Consider the following 23,787-nt stretch of genomic DNA (forward strand, 5'->3'; position numbering starts at 1 on the left):
ACGAATAGTAAGGCTTATGATTCAGTGACTGCATTGACTTCCTCAGGTCCTCTACAATGGCTTCACTGGTCGAAAAATCACATCACAGATCTTCATTGGTCCTACATACTACCAGCGTTTGAAGCACATGGTAGATGACAAAATCCATTCTCGTGCAAGAGGACCCATCCAGATACTTAACAGACAGCCCATGGAAGGTAGATCTCGGTAAGGATGTGTGTTAGTTTCTATATGGTGCTTTTTTTTCCGTCAGGTTTTTAGCCCTAAACTGTAGGGCTAAAACTGTAGCTTTGCAGCTACAACGTAATTAGTTCACTGCAATTAGCCACCCATTTTTCAAGTGTTTGGATTAAGATCAAGTATTGGGTGTAGTGTCAAGGTTTGGTAGCAGGAGGTGCTGCTGGGCTGGCCTCTCTGAGAAAGGACCAGGGATTGCCCTGTGCTGGACACAGTCACTTACAGCTGGTTCTGACCAGCCAAAGCCTGTTAGCAGTGCTAGTGGCACTGCTCTGGGAATACATTTAAGAAATAGTGAAAAATGCTGTGCAGCAGCTGTAAGAGAGAGGGGAAAAAATGCAAAAGAAACTGCCCTGCAGCCTGTGGAAAGCCCGTGATGGAGCAGGCTCTTGGCAGAATGTATGATCTGTGGGGAATCCATGCTGCAGCAGTCTGTTCCTGCAGGATTGTACCCCATGGGATGGGCTCATGCTGGAAGTTTGTGAAGCACTATCCCATGGGAGGGACCACATGCTGGAGCAGGGAAAAAGTATGAGGAGGAAGGAGCAGCTGAGAGGAACTGTTAGGCACTGACTGCATTCCCCATTCTCCCTGTGACCATGGGGAGAGGAGGAGGAAAGGAGTTTGAACTGAAGAAGTGAAGTTGAACCTGGGAAGAACGTTGGGGAGATGAATTTTTTAGTTTTGTCTTCATTTCTTATCTTAACACTCTTTTTTTAATGGGTGATAAACTAATTTTCCCCGTGCTGAGTCTGTTTTGTCTGTGACAGTAATTGATAAGCAATCTCGCTGAATTTTCCATCACATTTTCTCCCCATGTCCTGTCAGCATGGGGGAGTCATGAGAGCTGCTTGGTGGGCATCTGGCAGACAGCCAAAATTAAACCCACCACAGATAAGTAGATGATGATTTAATTGTATATTTCATTTTGCTTTGTGGTTGTGCTGTGACTGTCAGACACCTCCTGTAGAAATGCTCAGCAGCAGTTAAAAATTATTGTGTTCACATTCTCCCTAACAGTTTATTCTGAGGTGTTAGAGGCAAAATAATACACAACTTTCCTCCTGTCTTGCAATACTTCTGTTGTGTTTCTGGTAAGACACTTGTTCTGCCAACCAAAACTGATTATTTTGCCAGTGATCTCAAAAGCTGAGTGTTTTTGTTTCTTTTCAGTGATGGTGGCCTTCGCTTTGGAGAAATGGAACGAGATTGCCAGATTGCTCATGGAGCAGCGCAGTTCTTGAGAGAAAGATTGTTTGAAGCTTCAGACCCATACCAAGTCCATGTGTGTAACCTCTGTGGAATCATGGCGATTGCAAACACGAGGACTCACACCTATGAATGCCGGGGATGCCGCAATAAAACTCAGGTACGTGTGGTTTTTATCAGCCAGTGTTTCTCTTTGTGGGCAAGAGGAAATGCCACTCCAGTGAACAGGAGGATAGGGAAGTAAATATTTAAAGAAGCACCAGAACAATTGCTATTTTAGTTTCATAACTGTTTTTAGTGTTTACACTGACCTAGTTAATTTGGATGCTTTCTTAGTAACTTTACAGTGGGCTTGTCACTTGGCAGGAAGTGCTGTTCAAGTATTGTACAATGCAGCATTTTCAGAGACTCTAAACGCTTGAGAACTTATTTATAGAAGTAAAACTCAGAATCACAGGAATTTAGAACCATCGCCCTTGTGACTGTCCCATGAAGATATTTATATTTGCAGAGCTGGGTCCCCATGGGAGGCCTTTTGTGTTGCACTTTGGTGGGGGTTTTTTATTTAATTTAAGCCCTGCAGTGTGTGCTTGGTTACAATACCATGTCAAGGAAGAGTGGCGACAGAGATAAAAAGGGTTGCCTTGAACAAGTTTGTTCTTCTGCCAGACTGACTGCTGCAGCTCTAGCAGTGGCACTGGGGTTACAAATGAGTGTGTGCTGGGAATCTTAACTGCATTTACTGCACATCAGGCACACTTTGCTATGCACACATTCCCATGTTAAATGGTTCTTGTTTAGGATCAGATCCCTTGGCTGCAGGGTTTTTACATTAAAAATATGTTCCGGATATCTGCTGTGTGGCCTCCACAGAACAGTCTCAGCTTCCCTCTCGGTTTGGTACCATCTGTGAGCAATTCATGTTAAATGCTTTCATGCATAACTTCAGATTCACTTTTGAGCCAAAAACTCAATGAGTTATTTGCTTAGAGGATGGTGGAAGTTGATGCTTTAGGAGTGCCTATCATAAGACTTTCAAAATCTCTTTCCAGATATCTTTGGTTCGAATGCCCTATGCCTGCAAACTCCTCTTCCAAGAACTGATGTCTATGAGTATTGCACCTCGTATGATGAGTGTTTAGCCTTAAAAGGGCTTTTTGGTTTTTTAATTATGAGACTGAAGTTCTCCAGGTTTTGTTTCCTTTTGTGTACGTTGCATTCAAAATACAGTTTTACTCATCTGCTGTGTGCTGTTCAAAAGTATGTTTATTTCCTGTAAATAGAATTAAAATTTGTAATCAAACTTGTGAATCTCTTCATTTGTGCATCTGTGAAAGAAGTGTGCAAGCAAACTGGGAGTCAAAGAATAAGGGAGTTAAGAGGGAATGATTAGTCAGCTAGAAAAAGCCAGAGCTTGCAGCTTTCCAAAATACTAATTTAAAACTGGGGGTAAGTGAAAGTCCTCACATCACAGCTCTGCACCATCATCTGTGGAAAAACAAAAACATGTTACACTCTGTACTGTTCCAAGAGGGAATATTGCAACTTTGGCATTAGCTTTCTGATCTTCCAGCTGAGGGCGAGACCTGACCCCTTCTTCCTTCCTTCTTTCCTTCCCTCCCTGCTGCAGGGGGATGGTAATAGATGCATTTTTCTGTGCTGAGATCACCTGGGCATGGGACACACTCTCACAGTGTGTAACTATGACGTCTGACAGCTTGTTCCATTAATCTTATCAATTTCCTTTAAGCTGGCAGTCTACACTTACTTATCGCTTGACTTCAGCATGCTGACTCGGAGCTTTCCTACAGCTGACAAGAAACAGCTGTAACACGTGGGGGTTGTGTGTAAGAAATAAACTATGACGCAATATACATGGTACTACAGCCTCACGGTAGTTACTGTGAGAGAGAGGGAGTGAACATTTTCTGTTCTGGGGTCTATGTGTGCTGTTTGTGGCACAAGTCAGTAAAAATTTCATTCACATCCATAAAGAAGGTGTTTGAAAAGGGATTAGAGACTAGCTAAAAAACATTAGCAAAGTTCTTATGCCTGATACTAGGATTCATTTTAAGCTCTTATTTCAATGCCAAGTGCTGTTAATACTCTCCTAAGGGCAGTAGTTCAGCTATTTACAGATGCAAGGATACAGAAAGTCAAGACTATATCGTTTGGCTAAAGCTGGTGGGATTAAAACTTAGGTTTATGTTCCAAAAGTGGATTTGGGCAGCACAGTGTTTTCTAGTTGGATGCTTGGTTCTCAGTGCCTCTGCTTCTAGCATGGTTACAGTTACTGTCCCAGCTATCCAGATTTATTCCTAAGCATACAGGGCTGTGATACTGAGCCATCATCTCTGCAGCTGCAATGAGGGTGGTTGGTTTGCCATCAGCTTTGCACACAGCCTGGCAAATAGGACCTGCTATGGCATAGCTGTACCCTCCAAGGTTTGACACTGCAGAATGCAGAGAATATGGCAGGTACTGGGGTGTTTCCAGGATGGTGGAGGTGCAGGGACTTGGCAGGAATTTAAGTACTTGAAATCCCCCCTCTGTCTTGGGCTTGTTGTGCCAGTACTGCTCCCAGGAGAGATGGGCAGGTTTGCAAGTGTCCAGAGAACACTGAAAGGACAACATAAAGTTAGGGCTGGAAAATGACTGAAAGTTGCTCTGGAAAAAGCCCAGAAGGTATTTTTTAATTTTAATTTAGTATCTTTAATCTCCAGTACTTCAGAGCACTTGGCAATGTTCTCTCCCTTGAGAACTCGAGCAGCTAAGATTTGCTTGGGAATATTTTTCCAAACACAAAAAGCTGCATGTTAAACTGGTATTTTTAGGGTGGGAGTGGGGGGCCTTGTTTTGTTTGTTTTAGAAAGCATTAAACTGAGATGGTCCTTTTGAATCAACAGTAAACTGCCAGGGTAGAGAGTTGCTGAGTATTCAGCCACACTTACAAACCTTTGGTCAGAGCTATTTCATGCAGAGTTTCCACAACATGGATTTTTGCAGAAGCTGTTGCCTCTCCTTTGGCGTTGGATGCATGGCACTCATATTCCCCAGCATCATCTTTGCTCAGAGGGGATATCTAGGGGAAGAAACACATCCCAGTGAGCATCCTGTGCATAGGTAGAGGTGATTCTGTTTTAAGGTATCTTGTGTAACTTTCTGATTGCTTGAGACATGATGAGGTGCACAGAGTGTATGAAGCAGTGATTCACCCTTGGGAATGATACTGACTGCATGCATTCTGTCAGCTATAAACAGTCTGGTTCAGCTTGTGGTGGGTCTCCCCAGTGAGGTCTGGGACAAGCACCCACTCCTGTGGATGAGCCTAGCTTTCTTCTCTGCTTCACAGCAGAGGGCAGATCTGTACAGGCTCCACAGCTGTGGGTGGGTTTTAGGGATGCCTTGCCTCTGCACTCATTCCTTCCTATATGCAGAGACTGTCTCCTTCCCACTAACAGCAACAGGAAAGTTATGAGATCTTTTCTTTCTATCTAGCCTCTGATCATAGAATGGACACTTCTATTGCATGCTGGACAGAGGTAGGATGCATGCAACAAGTAGGACTGGAGCCATTCCTAATTCACAAAGGTTGTTTTTCTCTAAACACCCTGCCTGTTGCCATTTGTCTTCTGTACTGTTCTTTGTTCATATTTGCAAACTGCTCTGTACTGTTTGTGCAGCTCTTGACATATGAAAAATACTTACGAGCACCCATCCAGTCACTTCGTGCTTCTCAGGGCCCCCTCGGGTCTGGATAGCCAAGTTCTCCCGGTCCCCAGGCAGAAGCTCCATCCTCTGAACACCATACTGTCCTCGAATTATCTAAACAGAAGGGTAAGAAAACGGGGGGGTTATTTCTGGAACTGTTAGAACCATACCTGCACACAGACGAGTTCAACACTAGTTTTATATGAATGTGTTTTTTCTAGTGTCAGCATTTCACGTTGTCCTCCATATAGTACTGCCCCAGTGCCTCTGCATCTGCCCGAGGGCTGTGTTCCGCTTGCCTCATCAGGAACAGATGGAGTGGCATGGTTTTCTGGGATGGAGGGTGCTGGGCAGTGGGCTATGCAAACAGGCCCTGAACTGACTTAGCCTCACAGAACTCGTGTGCATGTTGCCAAGGGTATGTTTAGCCCACCAATGCAGCTGCTGGCAGCCATACATCAATCCAGTTGAGCAGGCTGGAGCAGCTGCCTTCTAGCTTGGGACTGGGGGACCAGCAGGAGCTGACTGTTGTCCTTGTTTGGAAAGACTCACCCATAACTTCCTGATGATCAGGCTTTTTAATGTGGCAGCAGTAGAGAACTGAGTGTCTACCTGCATGACTTAGCCTCTTCCCAGCAGACCAGCAGCAGTCCTGCACATTTCTTCTGCAGTAACCCAGGCTGTCCCTTCTGGTGGGCCAAGCATCAGTGAGAAAGCAGCAGTGCAGTCATTCCCCAGTGCTGCATATCCAAGCCCCAGGCATAGCATGGGCTAAGTGGTACTCAACCCTTGTTGCCACCATGTCCAGCAGTCTCTCAGCCATCAGGAAGAGGCACAAAAAGCAGAGTAGCATTGACATTCAGCTTAATTTTAAGGCCCTTCCCAAGTGTTCACAAACCTGTAGCGCTTGAGGAGACTATGGGGGCTGTGCAGTGGCTCTCAACCCTATGGTTACAATCCTCTTTGCTCAATGCTGGCCCCTGTCCTAAGCCAGATGTTACCAGTGCTGCCAAAATCAACATGCTGCTGGCTACTGGAGACAGCTGCCCCATGCGGTTCATGTTCCCAACGACGTGGGTGATGTCTAGCCACCTCAGTCACTGTGCCAGCAGGGTGACAGCAGGTCAAGTGACATTCCCCACGTGCTCCAAATACCAGGCGCTACCAGGAGAAACATGAGTCCTGTTCTGCCTCAGGGTCAGGAAGAGTTTAGAAAAAGCAATGACTAAAGTCTAAGCGAAACCAGATATTTGGGGGTGTACAGAACTGCACAGATGAGAGAACTCATCAAAGAGGTGTGTTTCTACAGAGGGATCTGCTGTGGTCCTTATGCTTACCAGGCAGTTTCAGCTGCCTCAGGTTTGCTGTGCTCTGTGGGCTCCTAGCAGGGCCCTTACCTTGTTCCAGATGAGGACAGGGGTTGGGATGCCAATGACTTCACAGCTCAGGTAGATCTGTGCTCCTGTCACATTCCAGATGTCCTTAGGAGGAGTCACAATGGAGGGTCCTGCAAAAAGAGAGAAATGCTTTTAAGCTCTGGGTGACTACAAGCCTATCTCCTTTTAAGTGGGACCAGTCACATCTTACAGATTTTGAAGACAAGGTGAAGGGCATCCCTGCTTGGAGCAAAGCTTGCAGGACTGATCACACATCACAGCACTTCCTTCTCCAAAGCAACACGTGCATCCAGCCTTAAGCTGTTCAGACTGATGGGCACTTGCCCCAGATAGTCAAATGTTGAGCAGTTCAGGTGATCAGTCCCATCTACTTGCAAGACTGAAGTCAGAGGTAAGATATGGCTTGTATTTTCATCTCAGGGCCTGAGCAGGACTGTACAAACTGATAGCTCTGCTTATCGTGCAGTCACCAAGTCAGCTGGCATGGAGGAGATGACCCCCAGGAGACAGGGTGCTTCCCACTCACTCTCTCATGCCATGGAGAGCTTGGCTAACTTGGCAGCATCCTTCTTCCCAGCATGATTTCAATCCCATGGCAGCTGTCTAGCAGAATTCAATATTACACTGTTCATGTTTTATCTGTGTACAATACTCAGCCAAAGGAGGCTGGCTGGAGGGTGGCAGAGCTCTCCCTGGCGGGGATCTGGGAAGAGACTAGGTGAATGCAGACCTCGGTTTTTCCCCAGAGAGCTCCAATTCCTGGTTAAATAGAGAACTGCTTCCAAAGCCAGATAGGAACAGAGTTGTTCTGCAGATCTGGCTGGAGATGTTTACCCCTCAGGCTGAGAAATGCTGGAGATGTAACCCATATCCCAGAAAGGGAAGAATGGACTTTTTTGTTCAATCCCTCTTTAGTGAGGCTGTTTTACAAAATGCAGCTATTAATTCTCCACAATAGGAAGTGCAGACCAAAGGAGCACATAGTGTTTATTTCCAGTTATTGAGAGCTTTAAGAACACAACAAACAGCTTTCTCCCTTCTGCTCTGAAGATGCAGACAGTAACAGGAAACTGAAGCTCCCATTACACTGCAGCAGAAGAAGGCATTTCCTACGCAAACAAGTACTCCAGAGCCAGCCTGACTGAAGCCCCTGAGTATGCTGGCTCACAGGCCATGGCTCATGCTCAGCCCCATGAAGATTTGGGTCCTGATGCTCGTTATGGGGTCCTGAACATGCACTGATTTCAGTCCTGCAAGGTGCACTCCCTGCTGCAGCCCTGACACAGGCAGTGGAAAACAGGTTTTAGGTGCATCCCACTGCACTAACATCTTCCAGCAGAAAGCTGGTGACTTTTTCCACCTCAGGATCTGGGGACAGGTCCACAATAGTATTACCAGCTAGAGGGTATCAGCCATCCTTCTGTTTTAACCAAAGAGATGCTGAGAAGGCTCACCACTCCTGAGCAGCTGGTGCTATCCCAGAGAAGTGTATGTTCTTCTCTTTTGAGACTTCCCTGTGCAGGAAAGGCTGTATATTGCCTGCTGGTGGGAAGCTGCTAAGAGACATGGGGGTGGCTGCAATCAGCATTCTCTGTTACAAAAGTATTCCAGTTCTGGTTTGGACAGGAGGCTGCTGTGGAGAAGCAGCAAAGTTTTATGTGTAGCCTTGGGCGACCGTGGAAACCACGCCTAATGGTCCACACGGGCTGGTTTCCTGGCAGAATGCACAACCCAGGTGCTCTTCATCTGCACAGAGCTGAGTCAAGGATTTAAGTAGTGTTTCATTATGTTGCTTACCCTGTTGCTGCTTGTGCTGCTGCATGAATTGATTCCTGTGCACTGGCAAGAAGAGGAGTGTGTCAAGCGTCACAGCATCTTTTCCCGTATGGAAAGGTGCTGGGGTTATCCGTGCCCCAGTCAGCCCAGAGCAGATCTGCACCTCCGGCCTGTGCCCAGCTCTGCACCCTCAACAACACCCCGCTGAAGACTGTTCCCCCCGAGAACACCACAGCACAGGGGGCTGACCTGCCACGCCCAGCCGCAGCCTGGCCCCTGTGCAGCAGCGCAGGGCAGTGGCCAGCCCAGGGCATTACCATCCCCAGGACGGGGCCACCTCAGGTCACGCACTCTGCTCTCCTTACCCAGTATGGCTGTTTCCTGCACAGCCCAGCTGTTGTCTTTCCGGTGTCTCTTAAACAATAGGGACAATAGTGCACTTGGAAGCTCTGATGGTACCCAATGTCCCCAGGCAGCATAGCTCACCCCATGCTCTGTGAGGACCTCCAGCTGATGTGCACCCAGCAGAGCCTGCTGCAGCTGCTGCTTTCTGCTCCAGACATGCACAACCCCCTACATGCCAAGTGCCTTTCCTGGGCAGAGCTTGGGGCCTCTTCCCATCCGACAGGGCTATGTCTGCCCCTGTATGACACCATCCTCTTTGTCACTGGTTACAGGGGTTCCCCACGAGGTGGGAAAAACACAACTGCCCCCAAGTAACCATCATCTCCTATAACAGAAAAGGAGAGAGACTGACTCTTATGTTAAAAGCCAGGTGGATTTTAAGGCACTGTTATGCTCTTCCAGAATCTGGCTTCAGTCCTCCCTGGCTGGGAACTGGCAGCATTCAGTGCCCAACTCAATCCACTGCCTGAGGTGTCTCAGTCTTGGCTGCCACTGAGCTTCCCTCTTGCCCATGGGTGTTTGCTTACCCTGCCAGGAGCACGTTACACCACGATTTTTCAGCAGTAACTGCTGGCAGAGGAAAACAGAAAGAATTTCTACCCACCTCCTGAACAAGGAGGAATTGTTTACCTTCCTGGACAGGAGAATTGCCTGCACAGCTTCACAGGAAAGCTCTGGCTGGCTTGGCACAGCAGCCACAGCACAACAGGAGCCTGACTTTTAAAAGGCAGACCTCGAGCTTGGGATGTACATCCTGATCTAACCAGGCAGAACATGATGTTCTGCATTTGGCTGCAAAATGAATTGGAAGCATCCACAGGCCTCCACCTCTATCCAGCACAGCGCTGAGGCCAGGAGGGAATACACATCCTGAGAGATGCAACAAGTGTCATGAGAAGAGTCACTTTGGACTCTCCAGACATTTGACTTTAACCCATACAGCCAAAACACTAGAGCTGTGCTTCTTCTACCACTAAAAATAAATGAGAAAGGCCAAAGAGTCAGCAGATAGAAAGGAAAATCACAACATACCACAGCAGTAGATAGACTCCCACTATAGGGAGCTGATGCTCACATGCATGGCAGTCACCCTGCTTATTGCCTGTGCTGGTCCCACTCATGCTCTCTCCCACAATCCCCCAAAGCAGACCGAGTTGGACAGACAACACGGCAACCTGACAAAAGCAGAGGTAAGGGATGGCTGAGCCTTGTGAGCACTTCAGAAAATGTGAGAATGTTCCCTTCTCCAAGTCACTCCCTTGCTTCGTGAATTCTTGTGAAGAGAGCAAAGCCACCATGTGTTCAGCAGGGCTGGAAACAAGCCCACCCTGTACAGAGCTGATGTCTTGCTTCCTGCCTGCAAGGAGACTGTCAGCTCTTATCCTACAGCCTGCAGCTGAGAAGCCTTGATGCTCTACTTGCAGCACTGCCCACGAAGGGGAATGTTTCTTCATCCACTTCCTTTGGTCCGAGGACCTGAGGGCTGCACTTGCTGATGAAAATGGTCACCACCATCGAGGTGGCCAAGTGGCCTCCACTCCCCACCAGGGCCTGCACTTGGGACACTGCTGATGTGCAGATGCTCCCTGCCAGCACTTGCTCTGACTTCACAGGAGCTCCTTAGCCAAGGGGACAGCCCAGGCTCTTGATGGAGACCAGCTGCTATTCACAGGCACTTCAGGCATTTCCTCCATGCTCTGCCCATTTTTTGTAAAACAAATAGCTCTCCCTGGCCCAGGAAGGGGCTTTTTACAGAGCCCCAGAGCTCATTCACCCCAGGAGAGAGCCTGACTATTTGGGCAGGGACTATTTTTTCTCCAGATTGCAGCAAGCTGACAGCCTGTTATGTCAAAAGCAGCAGCTGGAGAAGAGTTCCCATTGCTGTTACGTAGTTGATTTACTGCTGCAGCATGTGGCAGAGCCTGACTTCCTCCATGAGGATATCATTTGGCATCTGATCCTGACACCCCTCCCCACAAAAGGCATCCCTTCTCTTCTCAGCCACAGCAGGCAGAGACCTGGGATCTCCCAACCCAGCCATCTGCCCCTCACTGGTACCTGGATGGTCTATCACAGCTCAGGGTTACCTGGTCCTCACCGATTTTCCTTTGGTGTTCACACACAAATAAAAAACACACAACAAGCAGAGCAGTAACTTTTCTGCTAAAATATAGAGGCCTACAGGTATGTCACTGAAGGCAGAAATGAGCGGGACACTAAGCACTGTGGGGTATGCCCTGGTGCTTGGATGTGTGCATGAAATCCAAACCATGAACACACATATCCATGTTCCACACACTGAAGCTCATATGGGTGTCAGCTTAGTTCCCAGTCAGCCCTCCTGAGCATTGCTGTGCCACAGCCCTGGCTCAAACACAGGCTGGGAACACTCCCTGTGAGATGGCAAACCAAAGCAAAAACTAAACATTGTTCACTCTCACAAGCTATTGCAAGTCTGAAAATAGACTCCAGTCTCCTAAGTTGCTGGCAAAGTATTTTCCTTCAAAATTACTTTATATGGAGAAGAGGAAACCTTCCATAAGCAGCATCTACTCATTTTAGCTGGCATGGCCTCAGCTGCTCCCTCCCAGATCAGTGCTCTGTGAAAGGCAGCAGCAGACAGGAAGTGCTTTTGGCCTTCACCACTCCCAAAGCTGCCTGCTGCCTTCTGGCAGATTTACAAGCCTCCTTCTTTACCACTTTCTGAAGGCGTTTCTCATCTTCCTTTAACCTGGCTTTGAAGAGACTAAGGAGTTACAGAAGGAAGATCCAAGGCATCCGAAGCAAAGTAGATGTCAGATGCTGTGTCTGTTTGAATGCTCCACCTCAGATTTTAGCAGCCCAGTAACCCTGGAAAGGCTGAAAACATGAATGCAGCTTTGCCCCGAGTCCTGAAGACTTGAGACTGTGTCAGTGTGAGGAAGGGCCTTGGGCCACTAAGTATCTGCCATGAAGCAACTCCAGCTTTCCACACCACTGGGCTCAGCATGGAGCAGACCAGTACCACCGGAAATCCCACTCCTGCTGTTTTACCATGCTTTGGGAATGATGCCTTCAGAAACCTTGTGCATGACTTTTATATCACAGAATGATTTGGATTGATCATCCAGTTCCATGAGCTAAAGCCTGGAAAGAATGTGAAAAGCTGGCAGTGGGAGACACAGGAACAAGGCATGGCAGCGTTTATGCATGGAAAAGCAAGCAGGGCTTGCAAAAATCCGACCTGATTAGACTTGTTATGTGGTAATCTCCTATTTAGTTTTAACCTCAATCAACCTCAGCCCAACAAAAGATTAAACACATTTTTTTAAACACAGCATGCCTTTCCAGCATTAGAAAAAACAAACATGGGGTGGAATTTGCTGATCAGTAATCATTCCTTCCTACTGAATGTGGATATGCTATGATGACTGAGAATGAAGACACAGGTGAAATACGGAATCTTCCTGTGCACTGAAGGTTTTGCATAGTCCCTGGCATACTGTTGTTCTCCAGGACTCTGCCAAGTAAGATATTAAACAACTTCCATAGTAGATTTTAGCAAAGTAACCACAAAAATTCAAGCTCCAGTGAACCAAAACCTTTTCAAATAACTAACTGCCTTTTAAGGGGGAATTTATGGCCTATGCTACAACAGTGGAAAACTCCAGATACACATGAATTTAAAAAACACCAGCAGTGTTTTTAAACAGTGAACAGCAGTGAACAGCAGTGTTCAGGAATTGGTCCTGAAGGGCAATGGAGTCCAGGAGGGCTGGATTTGCTTTAAAAAGGAATCTTTAAATACTCAGGAGCAGGCTGTCCTCATATGTCGAAAAACATCAGGGGAGAAGACCAGCCTGGTTAAACAGAGAACTTAGGCTGGAACTTAGGGAAAAAAGTGAATCTACCATCTCTGGAAGGAGGGTCAGGTTACTTGGGAGGACTATAAGGATGTTGTGAGGTCATGTAGGGAGAAGATTAGAAGGGGCAATGCCCAACTTGAACTTGATTTGACTGCTATAGTTAAAGACAACAAAAGTAGTTTCTATAAATACATAGGCAGCAAAATGAGGGTCAAGGAGTGTCTCCATCATTTGTTGCATGCAGAATGTAGTGTAGTGACACGGGATGAGGAAAAGGCAGAGTTATTTAATGCTCTCTTTGCCTTAGCCTTTAATATCAAGACTAGTTGTCCTCATGATACCCAGCTCCGAGAGGTTGAAGTTGGTAATGGGGAGAAGAGTGAAGCCTCCATAATCCAGGAAGAGATGGTTAGTCAATTAGACGCTCACAAGTCTATGGGCCCTGGTGGGATACACTCCAGAGTGTTGAAGGGAATTTATGAAAGAACTTGCCAAATCACTCTCAGTCATCTATCAGCAGTCATGGTTAAATGGAGACGTTCCAGCTGCCTGGAAATTAGCAAATGTGATGCCCATCTACAAGAAGGGTCGGTAGGATGATCCAGGGAACTACAGGTCTGTCAGCCTAACCTCTGTTCTGGGCATGGTTAGGTTATGGAAGAGAGCATCATGAGTGCCATTATATGGCACATGCAGGACAACCAGGGGATCAAGCCCAGACAACACAGGTTTACAAAAGGAAGGCCCTGCTTGACCAACCTCATCTCCTTCTACGACAAGATGGATGGATGGAGGGCTGCTGATGCCTTGAGAGACTGCAAAAAATAGGACTCCAAGCCAAGTTAGTGTGGGATAAGATTAAAAGGTGGATTCTCTAATGTCTAGGCTCAGGGCCTTCAGGAATACATGATGATGCGCCCCCTCAGACTCTGATCTCCATGCTTTTTATAATATTGTACACCAAATCCCCTATTCACACATGTCTTGGTCCAGCCCCATTCCACCCCTGGCACACCCCATCAGGATTTGAGTGGGGGGGACAGTGGGACCCCTTTTTCATCTTCTTCATCTTCTTCAGCACACGTTGGAGGTTTTCCAGTGTTCTGGTTTTGAGGTTGTTTGTTTATGTTTATGTCTCATAGCACAGGCCTTAAGATAGTATTCAGCCTTCTACCTTGAAAAGAAGCCTAAATAACTAATGGAATTTTAGACATTGATATGGGATAGGGATTAGAATACATAAACATTGAACCTAAATTGTTAGAAATATTAACACACTAAATCTGCATTTTGCTACAGTTACAAGTACTTCTAAAATCTATAAATTAAAAAATAAAAAACCCCTGAGGCATCAGTCTCTCCTTTTAAAATGGACAAAACTCAAATTTTTTTGCAGCTTTTACTACTTATACTTAGTGTTACACTAAAAAGATAAATAACAACTACAGCATTAAATCTTACAGCTAGCTATTATGCAAAACACTAATGATAAACATAACTATCTAGGTTCAGTTTGGTTTACGTAAGAACAGCAGCTACTGCTGATGACCTTACACATGCCTCCTTGTGAGGCTAGTAAGAAATTGAGGGCCATTCAATTTTGTAGTACTACATCAGACAAACTATGGACTTCTTCTTGTGAAGCTGCAACAGCATCTGAGGTCTGACTTTGGATGATTTCAATGACAGCTGAGATTTTAACAATTGCTTTTTCCAATTCAATTACTCTTAGAGATGGGATCATGGTTCTGACTATACTGTGGAAAAGTGTGGGACGATTACATTGCTTAGAAATCTCCAGATCTCTGGGATTCCATAGGACTCTCCAAAGTTAGTCTCATTCCTCAAAATGCCAATTAGGGGGTAATTGCTTTTCTTGTCATCAATTTCTGGCATTTGAGTACAAATCCAGCAGTCAATTTTGTGAAGGATTTTAGATATATTTTGGACTAGGGTCACATGCAAGTTTTGATACCAAATTTCAGCTAAATTATAATGGAATAAAGTCCAGATAAAGCACATCTGCAGTGATGGATATTAGAAAAAATGTTCACTGTTAGGGTGGTGAGGCACTCGAATAGGTGGCCCAGGGAGGTGGTAGAGTCACCATCCTTGGAGGTGTTTAAGAGGTGTCTGCATCTGGTGCTGGGTGAAATGGTTTAGTGGTTATGGGATTACAGTGATAGTGCTGGGTGGACGGTTGGACTAGATGATCTTAAAGGTCTATTCCAACCCTGACGATTCTGTGATTCTATGATAAAGCCTCAGCCCTATAAACTTCCTCTCAAAATCCCAACGCACTGTGTGCTCAGAAAGCAAGCACCACACTGAAAAATATCCCCACACCACACTCCATCTGAAAGGACCCTGTGGTACAAGCAAAAGGTGTAACCCTACCATGCACCTGCACAGATTTGCTCTGCCAGAGACTCTGCATGCATCACAAAAATGCTGGCAAGATCCACCTGCAAGTGCAATGCTTTCCTTTGTGGTAGAAGGCAGCAGGTAGCAGGCCACTGCTGCAAGACCCCCACTCCCATCCGATGCAGAAACCCAAGCCACCTTCCCAGGAAAGTCAGGGAATTCAGTTCATTTCTAACCACAGATGACTTAGCAAAAACTTGTCTAAATCTCTCTTTCACCAGCAAAGACAAAACCATTTATAAAATGTGGATATTAAGTCCTTTAAAATCCAGGAAAGAAGAACAGGAGGAAAGAACTAGAGCAATCTAAGCCACTTGTTAACAAATCTGGAAGAGTTTCTTGCAAAATGTGATGAGATATGAACTATGCTTTGTGGTGTCTGGAAGGAGTGGGAGCCTTTTAATTTAAGGCAGCTGTATCAGGAGAAGGTGAGCCAATGCCAGTGATAACAGCAGTCTGCCATCTCCCACAAGGTTCTTTCCCAAACCCCTGTTTTTGCTCTGCTCTAGCAGTGGATTAAAAAAATAAAACAAACCATCCTCAAGACTAAGATATTTCTGGCAAAGCTCCAACAGCTGAATTTGGATGGAATGATCCAACAGATGTGATTTATGTTTCTTGTTTTGAAGTTGACCTGTGGGAACGTTGCTTGCAGTGCAGATGCAGCTTTATGGAACATTGGAGCATCAGCAAAGCAAAACCACTGATGGGATAAAGTGCCAGGAACTTGGCGGATGGGGCGGTGTACTTGCCCATGGGGCAGTCAGTCTCCATAAGAGCCTGGCAGGCACAATCCTACATTCATCAGTCTATTTTTTAAACCCCTTGGCCAGCCAAGAACCTCAACCCAGATTTTCCTGAGCCCCAGAGCTGGTGCATGGCACCTTAGCAAAAAAAACCTTCCAGAAGGGATGCTGTGTGGGCTCTTGGGAAGGCAAAATGATATCTCTCTGTGGGGAGAGCACAGCTCCAGTGACTGGTATCTTCTTGCTGGTGAGATTTTGTCAAGTTTAGTGCTGGTTACAGTCAGCTTCCAAAGACTTTCTCCTGGTTCATAGCTGTTCATAGGCTTTTCAGCCTGGGAGATGGATCCTGCAAGGTACTGAGCCCTCATCACCATAAGGAAAACCACTGCATAGTCCCAGTCCTGGGAAAATACTTCCATGGAGCCATGGAGTTTTAAAAGACATACAGTCCTACAGAAGTAAAGCAGACTGCTTGGCAAGCCAGGAAATTTACCCTTCACACAGAAAGGCCCTCAGTTTCCACCTCCAGGAGGCCTTTGTAAATAGGTACACAGTAGCACCAGGTCCCTGGAGAGTGAAACACTGTCCTCTGATATCTGCTGAGAGCCGCTTTGTAGTACCCTGCACTGGGCAAGGACGGGCGCGCTTGGCTTCCACCAAGAGAGAAGTGAGCATAATACACAGACAAAGCCTTGACTGGCAACAGCAAAACCACCAGAGGACCCCAACCCTGCTGCAACAAGCATCAGGGACTTAAAATTATTAGGCCTTTAAGGTGTAATGAGGCAACTTTAGCAGAATTTCTAGCAGTTACAACACATCCTCGAAGCAGGTATTTGCTGGTAGCTAACAATAACAAAGAGTCAGGGGTATTTGTCCCTTCTTGCACTGGTTAGGCAACAAGTCAGTGCCTGGTATTTTTCACAATCATGCCAGAAATCCTGATAGCTATTTTGATGGGGGTTGGTGCTTTGTGGTTGTTCTTCTGCCTGGCTTGAGCTGAGCCATGCAACCTGAATTCTTCTTGCCAGATGGCTTTGCAAGGCAGTGGGTACCACAGTCCTCCTGCCTCAGATCCTAGCTGGCAGTAAACAGCCTCAGTGGGTGCACTGTGTGCAAAATGAATTTCAGCCTACATTTCTGAAGCCACCAACTCCATAAGAGGCTCTTCTGAACATCTGTGCACAGCTGTGTTGACAGCAATGACAGAGGGCAGCTCCCCAGCTGTCAGAGTAGCCTCCTCTCCTGCCGAGGGTCTATCAAAGAAGGCACCCCTGCACCTGCCCTAATAAAAGGCTTCTGCTTTGCATCTGGACTTGCCCTGCCTTCAATACCCGGCAGCAAACCTGAGCTGCATTTTTATAGGCAGAGAGCAGAGGGACAATCCAATTAAAGGCAATATTGGAAAGCAGATGGAAAACTTCACAGCGTCCATCTCCTGCATCCTCAGCACTGGGATTAGCGACAAAGAGGCTGCTAGGACACATGAGTTGAGACAGGATGTGGGTAGCGGGTCCCTGACAGACAGCAGGGCAAACCCAGAGCCACCTGTGAGCGCAAGCGTGAGGGCAAAGTAGGAGCTCAGCCAGGAGGGAGCACCACGGCATCCCTGCTTGCTCCCTCAGAGCAAAATAGCAGCCAGGTTTGCCCTACCCTGCTGGCACAACACCAGTTGAAGCCAGGAAGCTTCAAGGAGTTGGAAATCAAGTAGGGTGCCATTTTCCAGACTTCCTAAACAGTCGTGCTACATGCAGCCCACTCCAGAAAGGACTAGTTGGATCCCTACACCTGCCAAGTGCAAGGGTTATTTCCATTCTTTCAAACTCTTCTCAGTTCTGTCTTCCTTTGCCCTCCAGCAGGAAGATGTTTTGGCTGCAGTGGAAATAAATTTTTCTGCATGGCTTCACGATTTTTGTACAAAGAACACAGATATCACATCTGAGAAATCTGACAAACAACCAAGGACAAGGTCAAGGCAAATTATGCAGGGCTGAGAATGGACTCATTCCTTTTGCTGTTTTAAAACACAAGAAACATCCGATTAGATGTGCAAAACAAGCCCTCTGTCTCCAGGAACAAAAAAAACCCCAACAACAACAAAAAACAAAAACAAAAACAAAAGACAATCAAAGGCAGTTAGACACTGCTGAAAATGTAATTTTCTGGATGTCTTCTCAGAGGTTCTTTTGAAAAGTTGCTCACTCTTGGACACAACGGATGAAATTCTTATAGTCCAGCCAGCGCATGCAGACACCTCAGAGCCCATCTGCCGCAAGCAGGAAGCACAAGTGCCCTGTTGCCCAAGGAATTCTTTCTGTGCCAAAGCTTTCACACAAATGACTGATGCAAACAGGATCCTGCCTGTTTGTGGTCTCCCTGTGCAGGATTCCAGCCTAGATAGTGCCTTAAGGAGATCATATCCATTTGTGGTGGGAAATGGCAAAAGCCAGAACTTCCACTTTTTTATTCCCAGAGCATCCAGGTTCTTCTAGAAACCCAGAAAACTGCTGTCTACTATCTGGAAAGATACTGAGAAAGGTTCTACCTCTTGGGGATGATGGGATGGATGTTCTCTGCTGTCATTGTTTCAAAATCCATGTAGAGATTACAACTCCCCACCCCTTCCCACCCAACAGTCTTAACTGCTGGGAGGCCCTTGGGGCTACAGAAATACTTCCAGATGTCTACCACATGTGTGGGATGGGTCCCTGCTTCTGCTGCAACTCACAGACCAATGCATATCACCAAAAGAAGAATCACAGCAACCAAGAGAAGTTTCAGAACAGCTGGTTGTATCACCACTGCTGAGCAGCCCACTTCCATCCTGCTCCCTTCCCTGAGATGCTGGGTCAGTTCTCCCAGCAGCAGGAGCCACAAGAAGAGTCCCTCCAGAGTGACAGAGGAGGGGACATTTTGCCAGTGGCTCAACACCACAAGCTTCAGTGAAGTTCTTAAACAGGCAGCAGCCTGTTTGAGGCTGGCTGGTGAATGGCCTCCTACCATTCTCTGCCCAACTACTCATGTTTGCACTGACTTTATCAAACTCTATATCCACAGTCTGGGTCAAAAGCCCCATCAAGTTAAACCAGAATGCAGTGTGAGATGAACACAAGCGAAGTGCAGCCAAGGGTTGAAACAGTATCTTACAAGTTTCAATACCTGTCTTATAAGGAACTCCCAGACGACTTTGGGCAAGACAAGTGAGAACACAGCCCTCTTCTCAAGTACACACCTGAAGCATGACCTCAGACATCTTTCAAACCCATCCTCTCCCTTGTCTGGGCTGGCAGGGCCAAGAAATAGCACAGATTTTTAGCACTGCTCTGACCATCTCCTTCCAAATAGTAGACAGAGGCACGAGGCACAGACTTGAGGCCATTCTCATCTCACCCCACTGAAACTGAAACTCCTTCCCTCCAAGAGTTAACACTGTACCACGATGTTCCTGGCTAATATGTAAGCCTGATGTTTTGCACAGTTTGTGAAAAGCCACACAGGGCATTTAATGGGCAACATTAAAGCACCAATCCTTACCCAGCCTTTCATGCCTTCCTTGGGAGTTTCAGAAACATTCTTTTGCAAACATATTTGGCCTCAGTTATGGGAAGAAAGAGAAGGAGGAGGTGGAGGTTGTGACCTGCACATACTGTTTATGAAAACACTCCTCCACCAAAACAGCACTGGCGCTGCAATACTGTCCTTGAGACATTCAGTATATGGTTTGCGTGCTATGTTCCATTCCTCCTTTCCTCCCTCCCTCTCTCCCTCCCTCCGTCTCAGCAAAATGCACTCTCAGAAGTCAGGATTTCTAGTAGAGGCTTTGCAGCAGAAAAATTTCTTTCTTGACCACCATCCCTAAGAAGAAGCTTGGGATGAATCAAGCTCCTGGTTGAAAATGCTGCAAGTGCAAACTGCTTCTACGTGCAGCTCACAGGAAAGTCGCTGCTAGTTTTCATTTCGAACCAATGCAAGCCAGTGAATGTTGGCTATGAATTTCTGTGCCTTTCATATCCATTTAATCATCTCCTTTCCTCGCAGTTTGCAATCTTCCTGGGCAGAACCTTCCCCTGGATAACTCAACCCTTTTGTCCCATCTCACAGCAGCGCGAACTGCAATTTGAAAGGCAAAGTATGAGAAGTGGAACCGTGTAGTTCCAGCACCGCTGGATGCCAATATTGAGTGCTCAAGTTCCTCTGCACTTCTGGGGCTGAATTGTCACTCCAAGTTTAGGCAGCGCCACCCGACTGGGACTCTCCAGTCCATTGAAGGTGGGTCTGACATCACCTTCACCCTACAAATAAGCACCCCGGTGAGATAAAACAGCAGCAGGAGCACTTGTGAGGCGCAGCTTTTCCCCCGTGCGGGGCAGCAGAGCGGACATCCCCCCTTCCCTTCCCGTCCCCGCACCTTGCTCGCAGGCTCCCTTGCTGCGCTGGCTGATGGCGGGCTCTCCGCGGCTCTGTGCGCGCAGGCTGGCGGCGCGGAGCTGGCAGCCGCTGCTGTAGGTGAGCCCGTCGCTGCCGCACACCGGGTAGCGGCTCTTGCAGAGGCACACGCCGGTCGGGCCGGCGGCGGGGAGCCCCGGGCCGCTCTTCGCCTTGCGGCGCTGGCGGCTCTTCACGCACTCGAGCCCGGGCGCGCAGCGTCCTCCCGCCGCGCCGCCGCCGGCGCCGCACGCCTCGCCCTCGCCGCGCCCGCACTGCCAGCAGCAGCCACAGGCGTCCCGCACCCGGCCCAGCGGGCATCCCCGCGGCGGCAGCGCCGGGCACCGCGCCGGCTCGCAGGGCCCACAGCCCCCCGCCGCCGCCGCCGGGGCGGGCACCGCCAGCGCCGCCAGCAGCAGCAGCGGCAGCAGCAGCAGCATCGCGCAGGGCGGCATGGCGGCACGACGACGCCCGCCCGCGGCAGCCGCTTTAGCCGCCGCCAAAGGGGGAAACCCCTCCCCGGCGGCGCCGCCCCGGCCCCGGACTCGCCAGCGGGGCGCCGCTGCCCTCCCGCGGCCGCCGGACCCTCCGCGGGCCCCGACGTGCGCTGTCCTTCCCGGCTGACCCGCACTCAGCACCGCGTCTGCCTCCTTTCCGCAAACAGGGTCTTTGCAATGTTGGTTGACAGCCGGCTCAATGTGAGCCTTCAATGTGCCCAGGTAGCCAAGGACGCCGATGGCATCCTGGCCTGTATCAGCAATAGTGTGTCCAGCAGCAGCAGGCAAGTGATCATCCCCCTGTACTCGGCACTGGTGGGGCAACATCTCGAGTATTGCATTCAATTTCGGGCCCCTGACTTTAAAAAGGACATTGAGATACTGAGTGTGTCCAGTGACAGGCAACAAGACTTGTGAAAGGTCTAGAAAATGTGTCTTACAGAGAACAGCTTATGGAGCTGGGTTTGTTTAGTCTGGAGAAGGCTCAGAGGGGACGTCATTGCTCTCTGTAACTACCTGAAAGAAGGTTGTAGTGAGGTGAAGGCCAGTCTCTTCTGCCATACTTGCAGTGAGAGGACCAGAGGAAATGGCCTTAAGCTGAGACAGAGGAGATTCAGATTGGATATTAGAAAAAAATGTTCACTATTAGGGTGGTAAGGCCCAGGGAGGTGGTAGAGTCACCATCCCTGGAGATGTGTAAGAGGCATCTGTATCTTGCACTGGATAAAATGGTTTAATGATTTAGGAAATACAGTGGTAGTGCTGGGTGGATGGTTGGACTTGATCTTAAAGGTCTCTTCCAACCTTGGTGATTCTGTGATTCTTGCCATGCACCCATGCTCACCTCACAGCCATTGGCTGAGGAGGGGGGCTGCACAGGCCCTGATGAGCCCATGAGGTTCCTGTAGGAGTGGAGATGAAGAAGAAAAAGGGGTGTCCAGTTTCTACAGTACATACTGGGGACAACACTGTTGCCTGCTGCCTTCTTTTCTCTTAGCTTGTGGCTCCTGCCCTGGCATGGCTCCTGAAGGGTCTCTAAGGGCAGGGGACTGTTGCCACCAGCAGGAACTGGGAGTATTCCTCAGGCAGCACTCGATGATGTTGCTGGATTCTGTCAAACCAGTGCCCTCAAAGTGCCAAACTCAAAGCACCACGGTGCTGATAAACCCTTTGGGTGGGGCCAGTGGGGCAGCACAGAGTGCTCTCTCTACCCTTGCACTCATTCCCTGCCCTCAGGCCTGCCTGTGCCTGCAGAAGCCGCGTCTCATGTGGGACAGTCCAGGCTGAGACAACACTCAGCCTTGGTTCTGCCAAGGTGTGGTGGGTACTGCTTTAACACTCTGGTGTGGAGAAGGACGGAGGTACTTGGTGTTCCTTGCTGTGCAACTGAAGTATGCAGCACTGCCCTGTATAGGTTGCCGGCAGCTGAGTCCTGGCTTCCTTCTTGTCCCTTCCCTTGCAGAGAGCAGTTGGAGCTGTGACTCAGGCCAGCTGAGAGGGGCTGCAAGTTCCCCATGCTCCCAAATCTGATCTGGAGGGACTGACCAATTCATGCCTGTTCAACTGCTGACAGCGTGGGAACGGACTCCCACTGCATGCTTCTTTGGCTCCCTGGGGCCCAGCATGAGACATTCCTTCATTTTTCCTGAGACAATGGTATCTGCATACATGTCCTTGGATTGTTCCATTCCTCTCACTCTGGAAGTACTCTGTGCTGTTCTCCTGGAGAAAGGCCTCATAAGCAAGCAGTATGCCAAACTCAGGAGTTTAACACCTTTTATTGTTGTTGCTGTGCTGTGTTTTGCTTTCATTTGGGTTTTATGGGTATTTCACTAGAGAAGTGAAGGGGTGAAATGTACAGACATACACATCTGTCAAACCCAGTTCTAGCTACAAAAAAGATTTTCTGCTGTTCACCTCTTTCCTCTGTCTCCTGCCAGTTGCCAGCCATCTCCCTCAGAGGCCCCTAGATTCCTATTGATTAGATATTCTTCGGCTGCGAATGGCAGTGTTTAATTAACCTGCAGTAGCTTACCAGAGCAAATCTGACATGAAGTCATTGTCGGCATTCCACTCAACAGGAGGAAAAATGTAGTTCCAAAAAGGAGGAAGAATTTCAACGCCTTTCCCTTTCCCTTTCCCTTTCCCTTTCCCTTTCCCTTTCCCTTTCCCTCCCTCGAATCTCTTCTTTTCCGTGCCAGACAGGAGGCAGTGGGCTTGCCTCTGCTTGGAGCACATTTTCCTCCCAGGGAGGCGGCCTTAGTACATGCGTTGGTGCAGAAGGACCTCTAGTGTCCCTTCGCAGCTCGTGCTTTGGTATCACCGCTCTAGCTGGGTATTACCTATCTCAAGACTTTCCTATGTACTGTGAAAGGAGATAAGACCAGCATATTATGTGTAGGAAAGTGGTTGGGGCAGAATTCAATTGATAGGAACAAGGCTCACTTTGCTTTGCTTCCACGGCTCCTGTGCAGCTTCTCCACCTCCCTTTTTCTTCACCCCGGGGACCTCCGTGTGCCTTTTTGTGCACTACAGGCTGCTCCATTTAAATACATCACATTTGATGCTTCTGCTGTCCTAGTAATGAATTGTCCACTGTGTTTCAGTGAATGCCAGTATTCATCTGTAGATTCGTGTTATGCTTCTTGGGATTTTTGTAGAGATCCCCCCCAAAATCTGTGCTTAGTATTCAACAGCTTAAAATTTTCTTAAGTAGACTGAATTAATTTATCAGGCAGCTCTTAGGAATACAACAAAAGTGCTCTTATGTGTTTTGATCCGTTTCATCATTCACTACCACGATGGTCCTGCATACATAACTCTAATGAGAGAGCGTGGGAGGTGGGAGAGGCTGGGTGGTCTTTCCGGGGGCGGGGAGGCTTCCAGGATCTTTGAAGGCAGGGAGCGATTTAGCAGACGAAAGGAGAGACTATGTGAGAATGGAAGCAGACAGCTTCAATTCCGCAGATGTTGATGTTATTTCCAAACCGAGCGTTTCACTCGCGGCTTGACTTCCTCCAGCCAATCTGCCCCTCTGGGTTTGTGCGGGCTCTTACCCTGCAGACACAGTTGAGCAGCAGAGTAGGTCTGTCGTCTCCACGGGATGGACACGGGG

At 47.9% G+C, this 23,787-nt stretch overlaps 2 protein-coding genes across 2 annotated transcripts in view; one reads left to right on the forward strand and one right to left on the reverse strand.

The window, feature by feature from the left end:
* POLR2B (RNA polymerase II subunit B) overlaps nt 1-2,753 on the forward strand; it is an 18,238-nt gene extending 15,485 nt beyond the window's left edge. The window contains exons 23-25 of the mRNA XM_071555828.1: nt 47-207; nt 1,411-1,606; nt 2,499-2,753. Coding sequence (XP_071411929.1) covers nt 47-207; nt 1,411-1,606; nt 2,499-2,588 — 447 coding nt within the window. The 3' untranslated portion in view covers nt 2,589-2,753. The remainder of the gene's footprint in view (nt 1-46; nt 208-1,410; nt 1,607-2,498) is intronic.
* On the reverse strand, nt 2,695-20,681 carry IGFBP7 (insulin like growth factor binding protein 7). The gene is made up of 5 exons (XM_071555845.1): nt 20,159-20,681; nt 6,555-6,664; nt 5,155-5,271; nt 4,402-4,528; nt 2,695-2,934 (listed from the first exon to the last, which is right to left on the reverse strand). The coding sequence occupies exons 1-5, from the start codon at nt 20,628-20,630 to the stop codon at nt 2,915-2,917; spliced, it is 846 nt and encodes a 281-aa protein (XP_071411946.1). The 5' UTR covers nt 20,631-20,681; the 3' UTR covers nt 2,695-2,914.
* Between the last annotated feature and the right edge of the window lie 3,106 nt (nt 20,682-23,787).

Source organism: Pithys albifrons, chromosome 5 (assembly GCF_047495875.1).
Source record: "Pithys albifrons albifrons isolate INPA30051 chromosome 5, PitAlb_v1, whole genome shotgun sequence".
In the NCBI taxonomy this organism is placed as follows: domain Eukaryota; kingdom Metazoa; phylum Chordata; class Aves; order Passeriformes; family Thamnophilidae; genus Pithys; species Pithys albifrons.

What these genes read in the sequence shown, in the direction of transcription:
- IGFBP7 (XM_071555845.1), bottom strand. Translation starts at nt 20,630, where the DNA reads ATGCCGCCCTGCGCGATGCTGCTGCTGCTGCCGCTGCTGCTGCTGGCG. An exon ending in CAAGGGAGCCTGCGAGCAAG is followed by an intron (nt 6,665 to 20,158) that starts GTGCGGGGACGG and finishes CTCTTTTTGCAG; the next exon opens with GACCCTCCATTGTGACTCCT. An exon ending in AAGTGACTGGATGGGTGCTC is followed by an intron (nt 4,529 to 5,154) that starts GTAAGTATTTTT and finishes TTCTTCCCCTAG; the next exon opens with ATATCCCCTCTGAGCAAAGA.